Here is a 21,365-nt window from a genome sequence, read left to right on the forward strand (position 1 = left end):
AACAGTCTATAAATACAATAAATAATACAGTTTAGCAGCACAGGAGACAGAAAGGTCTTGCCTGATTTCCACGGCTTTGTGTGGCACTGGAGGGAGCACAACTGGTGACAACTCTCCTGCAGAGGCCTGGGGAAGATACAAGAGTTTCAAGCCTGTAGCTCTGGTGTCTTCTGCTGAAATCTACTGTGCCCGTACCAAGAAATGCAAAAATTCAGCCAGGGCTGAACCCTCACCCTCGTCAGTACAGAGAAACCAACAGCAAAAAATCATCTATACAGCAGAACCTGCTTGCAGAACATCTGTACCTCTGTTTTCAGTAATTCTCCTTGAGAGTTATTCAGAAGGCTCCACTTCCTTAAAGTTGCCTCAACTTCCTCTTCGCTGCCACCAGAGACAGGAGAGCCTGAAAGAATTACAGAGAAGAATTAGAAAGGGGGAGAAACAGGCAAAGTTTTCTTTCTGCAGTATCAGCTCAACAATCCAGAGCAACACGGCTTGTTCCTTTTCTTTTTATTTATTTACTTAATGAACATTCAGAGAGACATTTACTCTCATTCTCTATTTTGTGTGTTAAATACATTCACTCTCATTCCCTATTTTTTTGTGTTAAATACACTCACTCTCATCCCATATTTTTGTGTGTTAAATACAAGTTTCCATTCTGCCATGCAAGGCCTAAAGATATTGTTATTGCTTGTTAATGTGGTGGTGTGCATGGAACAAAACTGTCCTCTCAGAAGGCCAAGTTTCCCAGGTTCAATTCAGTGCTGAAAATTATGGTGGCAACTTAAAATGAGATTGTCCTAAAACCCACTCCACTTCCTACACTGCAAATGAGAAATGGGACACAGATTATTCTTCCTCCCCCCAGATTTTGAAGTTGAATACACAGAACTGTGTGCACCAAAGCAATGTGCATTTTGAGTTGTTCCTTCCAAACAAAACTTGTCTTGTCAGCTGTCAGGGTTTTCCTCAGTGGGAGGGAAATGTTCTCCCTCTCTAGGAGCATTTTATGCTGTGAAATATGGCTGGTGGTCACAGGTCATAATGGTCACAGGAAACACCACATAAACTAAAAAACAAAAGCAGGAAATTATTCACAAGCTATTTTACCATGAGCTACAATCATTATGTCCTTGACCCTCCTGTACTGGCTTAGCAGTAGTGTCAGCTCCTCTATCCGACGGTCCTGTGGAAAACATTAAATAAATTAAATTACGTTTTAAATCCTTCCTTTTTTAACTGCAGGAACACTGTACTACATCTCTGTGATTTCAATGAAAACAGGCTCAGTCCTTCACATGCCTTGTAAGGAATGTTATTTGCCTTTGTACACAGTATTTGCTGGATAATGTGAATTTTTAGATGTAGGGAAACCAGAGGAGTTTGACATTAGGGCTTTCTTAAGAAATAAACGTTATGAGCCACATTAATATTCTCCAGAACTAATGTTTCCCTGTCTGGATTCCCCACTTGCTAAAGGAAGTTTTTAGGGATGCATATTATTGTCTATATGATCATATATGGGTGTGCCACCATCCAGGAAAATGCCACAGCTTGATTTGTTGTCTCAAAAATGACAGTCTCCTGAAGAATGAACCCCTTTCTCATTTAGTCCTTACAGAAAGCGTGTTATTTGGAACATTTCAGGAATTCAAACCCATCATTTCATTCTTAACATGAAGAAAAAGGATTATTTTCTCACCTTTTCTTCATTTGCAGCCAATAATGTCTCCATTCCTATCTTCAACCGCTGAACTTCTTGGTCTGAAAATGTTTTAAAATGTTGTAAGAGAAATAAGACTTGCTCTGTTTACTGCAAATAGATATTTTTTGATACTTTCCCTATGTTCTTGCTAATAACCAAAACCATGTCAGTGGCGTGGCCAGTGCACTACTAAACTACATTTAGTGTAGATTTTTTCAGAAGCTGAACTATAAAAAGTACTGCACAACACAAACATCCTGGTTTTGCTTACAAAAGACTACATAACACTATTTTAAACTATGAAAGTCAAGCAGTGGAAAAGAAAAGAAAGGCTGAAGCTCATTTTGCAAAAGATGAGAGTGTGTTTGCTGTTACATACTTAAGGAAATAATTTAAAGTAGGATTGAAAATATATTCCATTAGAGAAGTAGCTAAAGTACATCCATGAACTTGGGAGTGAAAACTAACAAAAACTGGTTCGATAGAAGGAAATTCTGCAAAATGTTATTTACTTAAATGTTTCAGTATGGGCAACTTGGTTAAAATCTGCATCACAAGCCAATGGAGAATTTCCTCACACACAATTTAGTGATAGAAGTTATCCAGTAATGTTAAAATGAAGTCAATTAAAACATCCTCTCTGAAACTGATGAGGCTGTTAATCACATCCTAACTTTGCTGAACCAAATTTCTCATTTTTCTCTACACAACAGTGCCAGCAAACCTTCCTGAGTAAACCAAGTGTGATGGAGACAGAACCTGAAAGAGCTCCTGTGCTGTAACTACCACAAAGCTATTCATGCTTTGACACTAAACCAGACACAACTGTTCCCAAAAAACCATGAAAACAGATATGGCAGCAGGCATGAAAGGAGAGACGGGAAAGAAGATCAACATTGCCAAAGAGCATCTGTGAAAAAAGGCTTTACAAATGAAGGTTGAACACAAAATGTCATAGCTAAACTATGTGAAAAAGCAGTAATTAGTTTTTATTGCAGGGGTTCTGGAAAGTGCACACTTTGCAATGATTAAGTTTAAAACATGTACATGAACTTCACAGGTGTTTTCTCAAAGAAGAGACACAGGACATGCACAGGCACAGCCAAATCAAAAACTAAAGCCAGCAAGGCAGTGGGCAAGCAATTGGGAGACTTTTAAAAAAATCACAGTCCTACTAATTTCTCTTTATAAATATTAGACTTCAAAAAGGCGTCAAGGTAGATTTAAGCACACTAAAGCAAATTTTACTTACAGTATTCATTAACATCATCAAGCATGGGGACATTTATTCAGACTTTTTTTTTTAATTTAATGCAGTGATTTAAAAAATAAAAAAGCCTAAATCCTCCTCTCCAAAGAGAAAGGCTTTCAATTAAAGCTGTTTTTCTCATAATCAAATTGGGTTTGCATATGTGTAAATAAAAGGGGGTAATTGTTACGTTTTGGCTCTGTTAACCTTGACAATGTCCCTTTGATGTCCAACATTTTGATTTGTGAACCTCTGACCTTTATTTCTGCAGTGAAACCTCACTGAGCAGGGAAAGGAGCTGTCTGCTTGCTGCAAGCAGCGAAAGCAGTGTCTCGTGTGTGTTACAATTAGACAGCCAAATCTGAACAAACATGGAATTATTGCTGCAGAAGGCATCTGAGTTAACATTGGTGTGAAAGGAACAGTGAGACAAAGCCAAAAGGGAATTGCAAGGCTTACGTTTTTCTTTTAGCCTTCTCCTATAAACTTCCTCTACGATGGTAAGTGGTGAGAGTCAAGTAAAGTATGTAGAAAAAGCACATATTAGATCAATTTTGCAATTTACTTAGGATATGCATTCTAGCATACTACTAGTACATTCACATCATTTTTCAACTTTATTTGAGAAGATCACCCAAAATTCTGATCAGTCAGTAATTTTTTGTTTGTTTGTTTGTTTTCAGAAGGATTGTTTCTGTTTCCATTCAAATACAGTCCAAGTGCTTTCCTTGAATGTAGCCCACAGATTTTGTTGAGGGTTTGATTCTTCTGCCACTGGAATCAAGGACAGTTTCACCACATTTCTACAAGCTGAATGCTGCTGAGCTCTAGATTTACTGTCATACCATTATCTTTCTTTTGAAATACCCTAAATTGTTTGGGAATCTCACAGAAAATACATAATTCTATTAGTAGAAGGGTTCCTCTACCAAGCACTGCTGTTAGACAAACTAAGTTTCTGGTTAGACATGCAGCTCTCTACATGCACAAGCTCTGCAGCTGAGTGAGATCACCACAAGGAGATGTTAAGTCACTCTGCTGGGATGAACCAGAGGAGGTTCTTGGGAAGCCCTGGGAAGGGGGAAGCACAGCACATGGAAATTCACATCCCAGCCAGGGCAGCCTCGGGCAGCCTCAGTTAACACCCACAGAAGCTGTTAGAGCAGCAAAGCTGATGCCCTGTGCTAAACTGCTCACGAATACTCCTGCGTGGCTCAGCGTTGGTGCTGCAGGGGAAAAAGGTCCCTAATTCCATATTGTCCTGGCCCAGCATTTGGCAGGAGCCCCAGGGAGTGAATATTTCAAAGAACTGTGGCACCACTGGTTGAGACCAAAGGCTAAACAAACTGGTTTACTTGCCACTGACCTATGTCAACAGAAACAAACACAAGCCTGCAATATCACAGAATCCTAAACCAGCCCAGGCTGGCAGGGACTCTGAAAAGTGCAAACTTTCATGGTACAGGGAGCCTGAACGACACACAGCCATGGAGAAAGGAAGCAATGACTCTTTTAGGATGTTTGGACATTGAAACATCAGGCTTAGCTACTACCATGACCCTTTTTTCCCTTAAAAACCAGAAACTGTAAGGATTTCTCAAAGATATTTTCAAGGTATACCTGAAAAATAAATTCCCATTGAACTATGATGAGTCTTTACAATTATAAATAAAATACCAACAGAAAAAGTTTCAGGGCCCTGAGGATACTTATTTCAATTTGTGCTGCCTCTAGACTGGAATAGAATTTCACACATTAAAGGCCTGTACTCCACCAGAACACAGAATTAATTGACACTGCTTTTCCTCCCATAATAAATTTTAAGTCCATTCTTGCATTTCTTTGTATCTCTTTGCAGCCCTGCACCATGCTGCTACCGAATCAAACTTAAAGTAGGGTTTTGAATTTTAAATTTTGTTTCCCCTCCTCTTACCTCTTTCTGCCACTTCAGTGTACGAGGAGGTCCTGGAGAGCTGACTTTGCAAGCGTTCTATCTCCGCATCTTTGAGAGCCAGCTGCTCCTGGAGCTGGGCTATCTCAGCCTGGAAAAGAACACAGCAAAGTCAGAAAAATTTCCCCACCCGTTGCCTGTGAGTCTTTCCCAGGAAGGAGGAGATGCCTGAGTGAGGCTGTGATTGAGGTCAGCTACCAGCTCAGGATATTTCACAAACACTAGGACAACTATACGTATTTATGCTGCTATTTCTATTAGAGAAGCTCATTTTTCCTGATGCAATCAGCTCTTGGAAAAGGCAGACTAACATTTCCAAGGATTTATGTAGGTAAGGAAACTCTGGAAAGCTGTCAATGCTACAAAGTTGTTATAAAAATAATAATAGAATGAATAAATAAATAAATAATGACTATTATAGGGAACTCAAACTTTGCATGAAGTCCTCTAAAAGATACCAAAGGACTTTTAAACAGATACTGGTTATTTTTATTTTATTTATTATTTGTTTTATTATTTATTTTTGTTTTTAATCCTAGTTACTACTTATTAGTATAACTGAGAATCTATTAATGCTGTGCCTCCTCAGCAAGATAACAAAACTGTTTTTCCTCAAAACAGCAAATAGGTAGAAGGAAAGCACAGCCTGGAAAACCACCACACACATGCAGCAAAATACCATATTCATTTACATTTACTGGAGATTTAGGGCTGCCACCAGATTTGGACAGAAAATCCCACATGAAAAATCTCAACAAGACAAAGGGAGAAGAATTCTGTGATTGTTCAGTTTGAAATGCAGCGATTCTAATCTTCTTTTTGTATTTATGAGAAAACTGCTAGCAGCATATTTTAGTAAGTCAGCAGTTTGATAAGAGTTTCTTCAGAGGTCTCAAAACCATTGTGTGCCAACATTCTACATTCCCCGTGTAAAAGCACATCAAGCCTCCTCGCAGATGGAGGACAGAAAGAAAGAAAAAAAGAAGAAAAAAAAAGGGTGGAGAAAAAGGGAAGAAAAAAGCAAAGAAAAAGGACAAAACCCCCCAATGAATTTGACCAGTTTCTCAAAATAAAATACAGCAGGAAAGATGCAAAACCCAAACAGCATTATCCAAACAGAGAAACACGGATTAATTAGCACACAAACTTATTTTCACCAGGAAGCAAGCAGTTGGATTGCAGGATAACGTCACTGCTCTGCCTAAAATTCCACATGGAATAGAAGAATCTGCCTTGTTGCATCTCTGAAGGGCTCCTACACTTCCCACTGACTAATATTCTTTTTATATCCAGCCATGGATTTATTCCAATTTCTCGTCTAAGAAGCTGGAACAACAGGAAGACAAAAGCTTGCAGACCTTAATGCCAGATCTGGATTTGCCTCCCCTGGTCTACTCAATCTCAGAACTCTTTCAAAGGTTCTCTTTTCCCTTAAAGTCTAATTCCTGTCATCTCTGATTATTTTTTTGCTTCCTCTCCCTTTCCTTGTACTTTGTTTCCTTTCCAGCCCTGCACCTTCTCTCCCTCAGTGGGTTTTATGAGTCTTCTTTCCTGTTTTCCTTCTGCCTCTACTTTTTCCATAATTTCTATCTGTTTTGGCAGCTGGCCACACACTGCTTGAGAAAATATTTTCCCAAAGACTGTTCATCTCCACCACGTCAGAGAAAACATTTTCATGGATTGAAGAACTATTATCTTAATGAGAAAAAAGACATGACAGCAACATTCTGTTCTTCATCCAAGATTTCTCAAAAGAAAGAAATGCTAATACAAATAATAGCTGTTTGTCATGTCTGGATCAAGCTATCAAGCATTAAATAGAAAATTGAGTTTAATAATTTGAAATGTTTCTCCAAGATTCAACCACAAGTCAAGAATCAGTCATTCATATCAACAGGGATTATTACACAAATGAAAGGAGATGTGATTACAGCACAAGAAGGAAAAATCATATGGTGCTTTTTAATCCAGTCGAAAAGGGCTAAAAATTCAAACCAGAAATAACAGAGAGAATGTTCCACTAGAAAGATTAATTGCTGGGGAAAATGATTAAATGTTTGACAAGTCAAATTTCTCCAGATTATGATCCAACAGCTTTGCAGGACTTAAGGTCAGCAAAAGTGTAAGGGAGCCGTGCAGTGTGATATACACAAAGTCAAAGCAGATGACCTAATGGTGTATTTTGGGCTTAATGTCTGTGAAAACAAATTCCATAGTAAGCAAACACCCAACAAACTTTGCGTGCCTCTTCAGGAAAGTATATCCCACAGAGCTTGTCACCATTACACAAATCAAGGCCACGAAGCCTTCAAAGGGGCCTTTACTCTGGGCCGCTCTTTGCAACTCAAAATGCCTTTTGTGGTTTCCTAATTAAGAATTGCAAGAAGTACCAGACTGAAAACTGCATGGAGGGAGCAAAAGGCACAAAGAAGGCTACACCACCTTCAACCCAAGTTATTTATTCCAAAGATGTTTAAAGAAAACTTGACTTCATAGCTACCCTTACACAAGGTAAATGTTGGAGAAGTAAATTTTGATGAGAAATGGAGCATATCCTTCCCAGCTGATAGAAGCCTGTCATTAGAAAATGCCAAGGACTCTGCTTACTTTAGTTGCTTTCAATTTCCACTCATACTGATTTCTTTCGTTTTCCAGTTCTTCTACTTTAATTTTGAGGTGTTTGAGTTCCTGTAACAAACCCTGCAGAGGAAGAAGGAAATTAAAGGTAAGGTTTTCCTGGCAGATATTAATTTTTCACAGTCCTGAATTACAGATCATGCATGAACCACACAATATTCAACACTGAACTGCCACACTAAAACTGTGACCTGCTCCAAGAAACTGTCCCTTAGATGTCCCTCCTCCCATTCCTTGATAGAATTGTATCTTGCTCATTCTAAAGGACAATATTGTTAAAACCTTGATGGAGCTCTGACAAGACAAAACGTCTTAAAATGAACTGCGGAAAGGAAAAGTTTGGAGGGGAAACCCAATTTTGGACTCCTGTGCAGTACATACATTAAGCACCACACTAACATCTTGGATTACATTAAGATTTATTTGGAATAACCCCTAGATTTGACTCTCAGATTATTTCTCTAACCTAAAGCCCGTAGTTCCAATAGGCCATTAAGCAGTTCTGCACAAAAACAAGCCCAGAAACAACAGCACTATTTTCAAAATAGATGTATCACACAGAATAGCTATTTTTATAATGTAAACCTGTGAGATAAATTACTGAAAAACTCCCTCACAATACAAGAAGATTACTTATGAGTTCTGGACATGCAAATTTTAAGAAAAGAAATGTGGAAACAATCTGATTTGAAATCAAGTACTAAAATGGTTTTTTCTAGGCGTACCAGTATCATTCCACCTTCAGTGACATGAAGCCATTTATGCAAAGTAGCTTTCGTTTTGCCATGTGACACATTTTTGATTAAATACAACCAGGATCTGTTATGCAAATTCTGGTCCCTGCTAATGGCAGGGAATAAAAAAAAACATGTTGGATTTGCTATTTTAAAAGTACCAGCAGATTAATTTTATTATGGCTCTTTTTAATAGAAAAAGAAAGGGTACATGTCAGAGAGTTTTAGCTGAAATTATTTGATACCTGTGTTAAGCTTTTAAGGTATCCAGGAATCAATAATCTGTGTTCAGAGGACTGGTTAGGTCACACCATCAAGCACAGCTGGGGTGCATCATCAAGAGGAAAAGCAGCAAACTACAAACCATGCCAGCATGCTGCACAAAATCAGACAAATCTCAACCCCCAAATCCAAAAAACCCACACTACACCAGCATTGCAGACTTACAAGTGAAATGGAAACTGAAAAATCGGAAAGGGGTGATTTGGTTTTACAGATTTCTGTGCTTTAGTAGACAGCCATCAGTGGTGACCAAATTTGTCCCAGTAATTGGGGTGGCGAGTCTGGGGTGAGATTTTTTTTTTTCCTGGTCATTTTTTATGGCACTGTCATCACTCAAGCCACAAAGATTAATGCCAAAACATTCCCAAGGCAGCTCTGGTTAGTGGGATTTAGTTTCTGCAAGAGGGAGAAGAGGCAATAGAGAGGCTTCTGCCAAGGGGAGCTTCTCGTACTTCACACCGAGAGCAATTCTTCTGGCCCAGGGGCTCTATTGATCTTGCACCAGACTGAGGATCATTAGGGGTCAAGTCTGCTTTCCTATCTTGAGTCTTTCTTTCTTGGATCCTACTATTAATTTCCAGCTGCAGTCTACACATCTGCTCCTGTAGGTCACTGATCAGGTTCACTACTGACTGAAAACGTGGGAGGAAAGGGAGAAAAAAAAAGACAACAAAAAAAAAAAGGACAGGTAAGGAAAAAAAATGATGCAAAGAATATATTTCTACAGTTTCAACACAAAGAACTACGTGAAGCATATCAAAGGCAAACTAAAAAAGACAGATTATGTGTCTCCTTTCAGATAAAGTAGATATAAAAGAGTATAAACCTGGAATATTGCACAAAGCCACAGTTTACATGGAACAGAATCTACATTCCAGACTAATTCATGATTCTGACTCTGAAGTTAAGATCAGAAACTGTTTTTGGAAAGTTTCACAGTCATGTGAGGGATCATTTGAAACACATTTTAATATGCTGGCTCAGAGGTACACTTTTGCTGAAATGGGACCTGATTGCATTCATTTGCACTTCCAAATCATCCAGTAGGAATAAACTGCAAAGTGCTTAGCTGGGGCCATAGCCTGCTCTTTCATAATTTATACACAGAATTCACTAGCAAAGTAATTCTGTTTCCAGGTTAGCATGGGCAGAAAAATAACTCCATCACCTCTCTATCTGGGCAGGATGTTGAGGTGGAGGAGGAGTTAAGCAACAGATGTGGGAGAAATCAGGAGGATAACACAGAAGAAAAAGTAATTATTTGCAAGTGTACCAGTTTGCTGGTCAACTTTTTGGATTTGTGTACTTCAGTGATACACACACACAAAAATCCAGTTTAGAAAGCAAACCAAAGTCAAGTATGAAAATCCATATGATATTTCACCTAAATTCCCCAACTCTGTAGCAAATAGCACTGAGTATTTTTTCAGGTATTATGAGTGAAGTGCCTTTCTCTTAGTTTTCAGGGACACTAATAACTAATAAGTTTTGTGGTTTCTCAGTCTTCTCAAGTGGAACAAATTTGAGGAGCTTAATCCATCTTTCAAAGGAGAGAAAAAGATTTCAGTGGACAGAACAACAGATGACGTGGCAAATAATTTTTTTATTATTTTCTTCATTAGAATTGCCAACAATCCTCCTGTAACCTCAACTCTGCAGGAAAATCAGAAGTTTTAGAGCTAGGGAACAGCAAGGGCAGGGCAGTAACAGCATCCACAGTCAACTTTAAACATTCACAAAGATTCACCTAACTCACACAAAAGAGTTCCACACATTTGAGTATTTTCTAGATCAGTGTTTAAGATGAAATTCAGAAAAGCCTTTACATCCATTTTACTTTGTACATATTATGCTCAATCAGGATCACAATGTCTGATGCTCATCCTCTTTCACCCAGCAAACCTTTAATGGACATAAACGAGGATTTGGTTTGGTTTTTCACCATCCTCTCCACAATCAGGTACCTCCCAGAGCAGCACCAGCTGGGGATGGGAACTGGCAGGACACACACATCCATCTCCCTCACTTTCTTTTGGCACCAAGCCTTGGCAGGAGCTCTGTCAGCCCACACCAGGGTCTGGATGGAGAGGGGCAGCTCCAAGAGGATGCAGATTTCTGAGCACAAACTGGCAGCTGCTCTGCGTGTGGTGACATGGGGGAGTCCAGAAACACTTCTGCTGCTGCCTTGCAATTCTCTCTTTTGCCTTATCATTAAAAAGGGGGAAAGGGAAGCGTCCACAGACCCCACAGGACCAACTTGACGGTACAGAGACGGCAGAAACCCTTATCCCAGGGGAATTCTAGCTTGTGCCTTCGCAATTGTTTCCAGGTTCAAGGTAGAACAGGCCTTTTTGAGGTTCTTTCCCAGCATGAGCATTCATGAACACTGACTACAACACCTTGATTCAGATGAGACAGCACACCAGACTCCCCAGAGGGAGTCAGTGCCTCACTGACTCCGGTTTCTTTGGAATTGCAAGTAGCTTTGCACTAGATATTTAATTCAGAAGTTGCAAGAGCCTCAAAACACTTGCCAGCAGCTTATAGCCAAAGCCACAGACTTATCCCATGCTACAAGAGGAAGAAGCAGGACAGACAGACAGTCTCTTTTGTCCAAATTCAGGTAGAGCAGACATCTGGGCAGCCATAAATCAAGGCTGCTGCCTCATACCTTGCTGCATTCAGGAAAAACACATTTTCAAAATTTCTGAGGCTTCTCAGGTAAGAGAAAAGCCACACAACCCCCTCAGGTGAGAGTCCAGAAACCTTCATAGCATTACTGTGTCAAAAGTAGGACATTATTCCCCAGACAAGGAATTAAAGTGACAAAGCCAGGAGTGAGACAGTTGATATACAAGCAGCTATTCTCCTCGCCCATCTGCAATATATATAAATAAAAGGCACTTTATATTTAGTATGGACTTTTGAAGAGCCAGGGACAAGTGGCATTCAGTGTGAAATCAATACCTTTGAGAAGAGGTTAGAGATGCTTGATAAACTCTTTGCTGCTCACTAAAACCAAACCTAAATAACAGCTGCACAAGACAAAGTGAAACCAATCTTACATATTAAAACTCACTCATATTTAGAAGGATGTCTTAATTTGCTTTCTTTCCTCCCAGCCCAACCAGAAAAATAATTCTATAGATAAATTCTCAGTGACTGGAAACAGCTGCTGTGAAATAAGCCAACACAAAATTAGAATAGAGAGAAAACATGGTTGAGCTGAATGATCCTGCAATGCCACATTTAATTTAAAACTTTTAAAGCCCCATTATTATATTTAGAAATAGCAGGGTCAGCCTTGAAGTATCTGAGCAAGCTATTTAAAATGATTTAACTACTGGATGCCAAAACCAAGAGCAAACTACAGGTAGACTGTTTTTGTCAAAGGGTTTCTTCATTAGACAGATGTAGTTGGGCAGTGGAGGCAAAGAGCTCAGGAAAACACTCAAAATATTACCAAATTGAAGCAGCTGTAATCTAATAATGTAAAGAACATTAATAAATTTCATTCTGATGTTTGAAATCATGTCTGTATTGAAAAATTAGTATAATTTACAGGAAAAGGTGCAGAAATAGGGTTAAAGCATTAGAATTCCACTAAGCATCTCATTTGATTGAAAGCAACTCGTGATAAATGGGATTTATGCTTACTCAGGAGAATCTGAAATAAATACATAAATAACTCAAGAAGCAAACCAAAAGTGCTGTTTGCTTCCCACACCTTTCCTTGCTTTGCACACACAAATTTTGCAACTTTCTACATGCCAGAAACCTAATCACACCTTGGGACAGTAAATAATTCAGCACACACTCAACACGATTCTCAGCTTCTCCATCAGATTAGAACCCTTTTTTCCATCTCAGCAGGAACGTGTCCTATCACTTTGCAACACCACCAAGGCATCCAGGCTGTTAAAGCTCAACTTTCCCACCCAAGGGGGAACACACCACACTGCAGCAGCAGGATTTCACAGCTCACAGGACCAGACCTCCCAGGCACTCAAAAGTCCTGTCCATAAAAACGCACCCGAAATCTTTGCTGCTTTCCAAGAGCCAGGCTGGCCCTGCAACAATTTAGGCATCCTCAGCCCGGTATTCCACACACTGGGAGCAGGTGCTGCTCAGATTTTCAGGTAGCTTGAGAGTGCTCAGGCCCCCTCTGTACACAAGGCACTGGCAATTACAGCTGAAAGAGCACGAGAAGGGCCACAGGTGGTGAAAACAGCAGCTGGTGCCTCTCTGGCTTGCAAGCTCTGCCAGAAACTGCTCTCTTTATGTTATCTTTGAATCTCTAAAGAAAACTTCAGAGAATAAATAAGTTGAAAGCAAACACACCCCAAATGAGCCACCACTGCAGGCAAAGTACTGATGCATAGTTATCACCTATTCCACTAGCAGAGTTATGGAGAGCAAACAGTTCCTAATGCTGCTTGGATTTCGAATCCTCCCAAGTCAATATGGAACAAAGTTTGGGGTTTTTTTTTTTTGGGGGTTTTTTTTTTTTTTTTTTTTTTTTTGTTTTTGTTTTTCCCCAGTCATCAATGTATAAATTTCAGACTCAGCAATCCTTCCTTTCCAGGCAGTCCTCTCCTGCTAGCTGGTCCCCTAACAGGACCACTGAGTAGAGCAACACATCTGTATGAATTTTTTCTCTCTTCCATGATTGCTTTCCTTCCCAGCTCCCACCTGCTGCTCACCACCACGATGGATGTTGCTCAGACGAATTCCCTGTTTCATACTCTCTTTTTTAACCAATACAGCAAAACCCAAAACTCCTTTGATATCCAGAGCTCTCCACAGCTGAAAGGGAGTAAGGGCTGGAATTGCCTCCAGCCCATGATATTTTCTTTTGCACTATTTATTACATAGCCACAAGGGGAAAGACACATTTGAGGCAAATGTCCTCCCCCAAGTGCCACAAATACATTAAAATCCCTGATCTCAGTGCTGGTGGCACTCCTGACACTACTGAGCTGACATTCTTTTCTGCCACAAAAATGAGGGAAGAGCTCTGGAAGGTCTGGCACAGCCATGTCAGTGCAGCTCCCAGGGAAAGGAAAGGGTTAAGTGAACACCCACTGCAATAAATGCTTCTGGAGGGGACTCTGCCTTGACGAAAGCCAAACAGCAACCTCTGAAGTATAATGAGAGAGAGGAAAACAAACCAATCCCAAAAATGCATAATCCTGAATTCATAGGATCAGTGATAGGGGCTGTGCTGCCAGCATGGGAAATCCTATTCCCTGCTGACTTCAGCCCAAAAGCTCAGGTGTGGGACAACACACCACAGACATGGAAAAAAATTAAAACAATGAAAGAAACTCACCTCAGCTTTGTTCTGTTTCTCTTCATATTCACTCTGCTCCTTTTCCATACCAACCAGCTTAATCTTCAGGTCCGACACTTCAGCCATCAGATCTAATTTCTGAGTCTCGAGCGATGTGCGACTTAGCAGCTCCTGAAAGCCAAGTAGAATCATTTCCCCAGTTATTTATGTGAGCACTGACAGACTGCCATGTGTTTTATTGGCAGGCCCATATTAAACCCTCAGTTTGAACCTCAATGTGTTTCTCAAGTGCTGCAGTTATTTTCATCTAAATGTTCTGTGTTAATCACCAAACCACTGTGTCCCACTCCTTACTTCAAGCAAATGTGTGGCAAAGCTAATCCCTGGGCTAGACATGAAATCAAAAACAATACTGAGGCTGAACAAACCCAAACCTCCATAATGGCACATTACAAAAGAGTTGGCGTCTTCCTAAAACACTCATCAGCCAAAGTTATGCTTTAGGATTACCTCGTAGACCTTCTTGTCACGTGTTATCCAATAAAGGATGTATTGCAGAATGAGCACCTCAACCCAAATTGAGCAGCAGAGGCAAGCAACACCTCTACCTACACCAATAAATAGTAACTTACACGGTGTAGTACCTGATGGATTTTGAGGGCTGTGCAGTGTGGAGGGAACTGCAGTGAAAGAAATGTCCCAAGTGGAGTCTAAAAGGCAGTGTCTAAACCAAGAAATGCTGTAAAGGAGAAATAACTGCTCATGGCTTTTGCTTGTGTGCCCCAAATTTGTTTTGCAGATTGCAGAGTAGACATGCTTTGGATGGAGTCATATCAGTGTGTTTGGAGAATGGTTAACATTTACACCTTCATTGAATCGTTCATTTTTCAGGAAAGCCAAGGCAAGAAACCATCCAAAATTTAACAGTGTCCCACGTACATCAAATGCCTCTGTCACCTCTGTTTTCAAAAACAAAAAAGTCCCATCAGGAGTTTAAGCCTTACTGAAAAAATTCATACTTTGTTTTCCAAGTGCCAGATTGATTTTTAACGAAAGAATGTAGGTTTCCAGATGGTTAAAAGATTTTTTTTGATAATTTTTAAATCCCATTAGTGTGTTGATCACATGAATCACACTGAGGAATCACAGCAGACTGTGCTTTGAATTACATGGCAGTGATTTAACTGAAGTTGCCACAGTTAGTCTGGATCTAGGCCGATGTTATTGAGGGATCAGAAATCACCACGTCCAGCAGCCTTTTCTCATCTCTTCCTCTGCCCCAAACTGTACAGCACATTGCTGACCATGGCTTGGAGAAGCCACAAAGGCTATTTCAAAGATTACAGAGTCAAGGTTCATTTCAAAATCTGCTCTACATGTAAGTTATTTTAGTTTGGTGGGGAATATTGCACAAATTAAAAATAGTACGAAACTTGCATCTGTATTGCAACACTAATTATCTAAGCCACCCACTATTCCCAATGCCATGCCCATTCCTGCTGACATTGGCAATGATATTTATGGATGGATGGGAAAATAAACAGAAATGTAACCTCGTGGTTTTGGCTTTTTTTCTTTTTTTGTCTTCTCCGAATGAAATAAATCAAGCACTAATCAGAAAAAGATATTGCACTGACTTTTTTTCTAATTGAAAAGCTCTAAGAGGCAGTCACTTAATGAAATCACAGGAGGAACTGCTTTCTACACAGGTGATTACAAATTACAATTATAATTATAAATAACTCCTCTGTCTTCCAGAAATCATGAATTTGCAGGAGTTTCAGAGGCACAGCCCAGCCCAGACTGGAACAGGATCTGCACAGCTGTTAAGACAGCAGACTGCTGCACGTTAAGGCAGAGTTAAAAATGGGGGCTTTGATATGAAATAAAGCCACTGAACATCAGAAAGAAGAGCAGGATGAGGCAACTCTGGCCCCATGGACAGACTATTCACTCTTGAGCTAAAACAACATTTAAAATTTTTTTGGACACTGACATGGTGTTCCATGATATGGGAGGAATATTTCTTAATAAGACAAGGAGCCGCAGCATCCCTCTAGGGATTTTAAACAAAAGACCTATCCTTAGAGTGCACCATCTGGCACTACTTCTTATTTTTCCTACAGACCCCTAAATTACCCTTAGTTATGTGGTGGAGAGCAATCCACACTCACTCCTCTCATCCCAAGTTCAGGAGCTCTGTGTGAACGTGGAGGCACTGCCTGCTCCAAGCGAGCATGAAGGCAGCTGCTTGGGTTTGCTTTGCTTTTAATCAGCTCAAACACAATTTTACAATTTGCTCTGAAGCTGGGGAATCAGATTCTCAGCTGGAGTAAACTGGCATAAATCTCGTGACTTAAAATAGGCAAACCAGCTAACTGCCCCTGGTTTGTTTTCAATGGAGCTCTTCTGATTTAAAACAGCTGACAATTCCTCTTGCATCCAGAGGACCTGACTTGAGCTTTGAAAGCAAGTGCCGTTTAAAGTAAATGTCTCCTCTTGAAACAGGAACATCTGGAAGCAATTATTTTCATCTTCAAGCAGATGCTCACAGTGAACAGCTCATTAAGAATGTGAACCATTTTGTTACAGAGAAATTATAGTGTATTTCAGCGGTATGATGCAACTTGAATTCAGCCAGAATAAATATGCAATTGTAAGAAAAGAAAATACAAATTTATGTTATTGGTTTGAAAGCAAAAAAAAAAAAAAAAAGATAATATAAGACAGGCAAAATGGTAATTTAGGCTGTAGCAGCTTTAGGAGGATCTTAGCTGAAAAACAGAACAGATATAGAATATATCCTAGGGAGTCTTCTTTAGAAGCAAGATACTTGTTTTTAGTTTTAAAATATACTGTACATTATACTTTGCAAGTGTAATTTTCCTTCTTAAAGACCTTTATCTAAACTCAACTTTTAACTTTAAAAATTGAGGAGGCATGCAGAAGCAATGATATATGTGTACCAGACAGATCAAAGAGTAGCAAACTATTTCCAAACACACTACTTTAAAACTCACACTATATATTTCTAAAGTACTTAATCAACTTTTCCAGTATTCCCAATGAAGCTGTAGCCCATGCTGTATATCTCACTCTCACATTTAGTTGTCTTGGAAAGACACAATTCTTATAAAACAGTTTATAAAATGTAACACGACAAAAATAGCTTGAAAAGAGGACAATATTTTAGGCTCTCAGCTGCAAGCACAGAAAATTCCAAGATATTTAGCTCTCCACAAAACAGAGGAAACAATCATGCCATACACTGATTGAGAAACCATAAGTAAGATTTTAGTCAAGAGAGGAGGGGGGAAAAAAAACCCCAAAGATCCCATTTTGCACTTGTGCACCCTATAAAATACAACATTTGAAAAATTCCTTACTTTTCACCCTTATCAAAAACCTTGAGAGAGACAGACAGACCAAGCTACCTACCTGGGAAGCAAAATGCAGCCAGAAGCCCCCCCAATGAGGACTGCACTTCTCAAGAGCTGTGTGTCAGCTGTGGCAGAAATAAGATATTTGCTTAGCTGGAAGCACAGCTGAGAGCGATGTACGTGTGCAATCACCATGAAATGGTGCAAGGCAGTAGCAGGCAGGGAATTACAGCTCTCCAATTCATCATTTGCCCATTACATGGTTAAGGCAGGGAAAGGACAGAGCTTCCCATAGCCCTGCCAACTTGACCAGCCCTTGGATCTGCCTGAGGAGCAGATTCCTGCCCACGTTAACTCCAAAAGAGCGAAGTGGAGTGCTCACCTGGAGAGACAAAGCTGCACAGCTTGGGAGCACGCTCTGAAAACCTCAGAGCTCAACCAGAGCAGCACAGAGCACACTTCAAAATCTGAAACACTAAGCCAGCTGCTGGCAAGAAGCTCCTGCATGCTATAAACAAGTGCTGAAATTCACCTAAGATCAGATAACTCAGGCAACTGAAAGTTGAAGGAATGGTCTTCACCAGCCAGCAAAGTTCCTGAGGAGCAAACAGATACACACCAGATTTATGCCCTGCAACCAAGGCAGGATTCTGGCTCCCCTGAGCATGAGACAGCTGCAAAACCAGAGCAGGTACACACTGAACAGTGCTGGATTCAAGTTCCTACTGTGATACAGCTCCTCCCTGCACGCTTTTAATCCAGTTTTTAAAAAGGCTCTCCACTGTCTGACACACCTTCTTCTGGCCCTTGCAACCAGACAGAAGTGAGCCATAAACTGACAAGAGAACAGAGATCCACTCCTGTTTACACTCAAGCATTTCACGTTTTATGTGTATTTTTTTAAGGCACAAAGAATCCCAAAACCAAGTCCTTTGTACTTTTCAAAAGAATTCACTTGATTGAAGACACAATCATGTTCACACAACAAAACTATCCAACATGAGTCCCCCAGATTGTGTCAGGAGTTATTTGGAAGGCACAAGGACACGGTCAGACCACATCTAGGATTTAGTTCAGCTGCAGGAAAGACTCTGCCACCCAGATCAGAATTGTTGTGGGGTAAGCAAACTGCTGTCCTTATGCCAGAGAGCTTGGAATGGAAATTGCTATCTGTTAAACAAACAAAATGCAGCTCTGGAATAGCAAAGAGGGAACAAACTAGATTTACTGGTGACAATTACCAACAAATGCACGCAAAGGCACCATGGAGGTGAAGTCTGTGTGTGCAGAAGTTCACTTTTCAGATGGACATGGCACAGCTGTCAAGCCCGACAGCGCAGATTCCACAGCCCCGATGTGTTTACATTAGGCATGGCTGGTACTCCCTGTTATGGGGCAGTTTAGGCAACTTTACAGAGCAAAAATTACTGTTTCCAACTCTACAGCACATTGATAGGAGATTCCCCCAAGGTACTCTCTATTCTCAAAAAATACAAATTTTTTCATAAAATTGACGGGAACAAAGTACTTAGTAATGACATGAAGTAACTTAGAACAAGATATACACACACACATCATTGCTCTCTCAAATTAGCTGTAACCTTACAAATTAAAGCAGTTTATATACTGGAAATGGGCTGTCACAGCATAAATTGTTTTCCTAGGATAATTCTAAGAAGTTTTTTTTAATTTTACTTCTAGACATCTCCATTGCAATGTGCCAAGGGGTAGGGCAGGTAGCTGTTCACACAGGCCAGCCTTTCCATGTCCTTCACACATGCAGCAGCAGGACAGACACCCCACTGGAAGGTAATTCCATGAAATTAAACTTGCATCTTGCTGCCAGCCATGCTCCAGAAAATTTTCTGTTACCATTTACTGTGAAGGATGACTTTGTTTCTTGGCCAAACCTGAATTATACTTCAGGACTGAATTAAGGTTTTGCCATTGACTTTCATGAGTTTTGAAAAGGCCTGTTTCGTTTTCTTGAAGGAAGAAAACACAGACACCTTCGAGGCGGAAAAACCACTTTTCTTCATTACAATCTGTGGTGGAAAAAAGTAAAACTTTGGGTTTGATGCCTTAAGCATCACATTATCTGTACCTGTGCACACCAGGGCATCTTTGCACCTCTCACACAGGATCCTCCCATTGCTCAAATGCTGCTCAGCTGGATTTCCCTTGGCTGTGCTTCCATAAACAGTGAGGTCAAAGCACATCTCCCCATTGCCCTTCTGCCCCACCTTGACCTTTCCTGGGAGCTGTTTGGCTCAGCCATCTCAAAAACAGCCCCTTCCTTCTAAATTCCAGGTCAGTTTTCTCCCAGTCAGGGAGGAGAAGGTTGGCTGAGCATGACAGGCTCGAATCAGTGGCAGCAGCCACATGGTCAGGAGGAGGGAGAAGGATGAAAGGAGAATCTTTCTTCCCTTCTCCTCTGCTGCTGCTGCTCCACATTCAAGATGCCCACCCAAAATGCTGAACAGCCACTTGATGTTATTTGTATAACTTTTATTTCAGTTGCTGTTTCAGAAGTGGTTGCACGATCACTTTGTAGCAGGGTTCAAAACAACGGTGCATAAATCATAAGCCAGAAGGATTTTTTGCCAGTAACCCCACCCTGACAAGTCTCTGCTAGCACAGATTCAGCAAAAACCACTTTGCAGGGTGGTATTAGATACCCTTTCTGCTGTGGAACTTCCAGATATCATCATTAGGTTATCTTAAAGTTTATAATATTTTTTACTGAAACATTTTTTTTCACAGAATTAATTATGAGTCACGCTTATTGTAGTTCTTGAAATTAAAAAGACAGGGCTTTATCTTTATTGTTCCATTTTCCACTTAGAGGAAGCAGCTGCCTTAAGTTCACAAAGGCAAAAATCAGTGTAGTTCAAATATATTGTAAATAAGGAAGCAGAACCATGAAATAAATCTGAATTTAGGCTACACCGCCTCTCAAGAGGGTAACAGAAGTCATTCTGAAAAGCAGGACACTAGCAGCAGCTGCTGGCTGAGAAGATCTGAACCCAAATCTCCTCAAAATCTGACTGATTCATCTATTGAAACCCCTGAAACCACACACTCACTCTACTGCTGAGAGATCTAACTTGCGTTTCCCATATCCCAGTGTCTACTGGGAGAAACAACAACTACAGCTGCTCAAAGTTATCCCAAAATTCAGATTTGAGGCTTATTTTAGATGTATCTGGAGATTCTCTTACTTCTTCAGCTTTGGTACAGCCTTTTGCAGTTTATCACTTTAGGATCAGCTTTGTAAGCAATTCGTGCACGTGCCTAGGGCTAGACAAGCAGATGCAAACATTTTCACTGAAATGGCAATGTTCCTGCGACATTATATTCTAATTTCAGATGCCTCAGTGTTCTGGTAAAAAAGGCTTTAAGTTCACAGTTTCCTCAGAAGACTATCTGGGCAAAACATTTTAAGTCAGAGAAAGAATGAGCAGTTTTAGCAGAAGTCACAGAACAACGATTTAGCTTTAGACTGGAACAGGGAGCTTCTGCACTCTGTTGGGAATGCATTCCTGGAGTCTGAAAACAGATTTTCACAACTTGAATAATCACTGTTCTTTGAGTTCCACTTCAGATCTCGCTGGAAAACTACATGCACTCACTGTTTGCATTTTTAAAGCTGTCCCCTCAGAATACAGCCTTGTCCAGCTGGAAGCATTTTGGACTGTGTGAGATGGAAGGTTTTTTCAAGAACCTCTGAGAATTGTAATTTAAAATGTTTAGGATACAGTTTTATGTTATAGAAACTGCTGCTGTTTACATACATATGCATAAGGATCCTTATCATAATTTAACGCTATGATCAGTTCATTAAAAGGCTTGTATATCTCACATGGACTAAAATAGCAAATTTATAACACAAAATATTTGTGTGGGGAGAAGAACTAAGCTCATAGAGAACAGTATCTATCCTAAACATTTCTGGTATAGATTTTTGAGGCTTATTTACAGTTTCATATCTATTTTTGGTATCTATGCACTGCATTAACAATGGAAAATTTGCATCTGTAACAACAGAAAATTGTACAGGGAGAGAACTTCAGCATCAACAGACCTGCAAGTTTTCTAAGGTATTTAATTTATCATTTGCTCTGCTCCCTC

At 40.1% G+C, this 21,365-nt stretch overlaps 1 protein-coding gene across 15 annotated transcripts in view; it reads right to left on the minus strand.

Annotated features, from left to right (window-relative positions):
• The window catches only part of PPFIBP2 (PPFIA binding protein 2), a 91,828-nt gene that overhangs the window by 15,105 nt on the left and 55,358 nt on the right, over positions 1-21,365 (minus strand). For 11 of the 15 annotated variants that reach the window (XR_005954034.1, XM_041423238.1, XM_041423243.1 and 8 more), the window contains 9 exons: positions 13,894-14,025; positions 9,014-9,193; positions 7,516-7,608; positions 4,891-4,999; positions 3,417-3,449; positions 1,706-1,767; positions 1,114-1,189; positions 306-403; positions 62-126 (listed from right to left, as the gene is read on the minus strand). Coding sequence is in view for 14 of the 15 variants with exons in the window: in XM_041423238.1 (XP_041279172.1) it covers positions 62-126; positions 306-403; positions 1,114-1,189; positions 1,706-1,767; positions 3,417-3,449; positions 4,891-4,999; positions 7,516-7,608; positions 9,014-9,193; positions 13,894-14,025 (848 nt within the window). In the remaining variant the exon portion in view is untranslated. The remainder of the gene's footprint in view (positions 1-61; positions 127-305; positions 404-1,113; positions 1,190-1,705; positions 1,768-3,416; positions 3,450-4,890; positions 5,000-7,515; positions 7,609-9,013; positions 9,194-13,893; positions 14,026-21,365) is intronic. The other 4 variants (XM_041423242.1, XM_041423246.1, XM_041423237.1 and 1 more) reach the window with 3 other exon arrangements.

The sequence above is a fragment of the Onychostruthus taczanowskii genome, unplaced genomic scaffold (assembly GCF_017590055.1).
Source record: "Onychostruthus taczanowskii isolate IOZ18803 unplaced genomic scaffold, ASM1759005v1 scaffold76, whole genome shotgun sequence".
Classification (NCBI taxonomy): Eukaryota; Metazoa; Chordata; class Aves; order Passeriformes; family Passeridae; genus Onychostruthus; species Onychostruthus taczanowskii.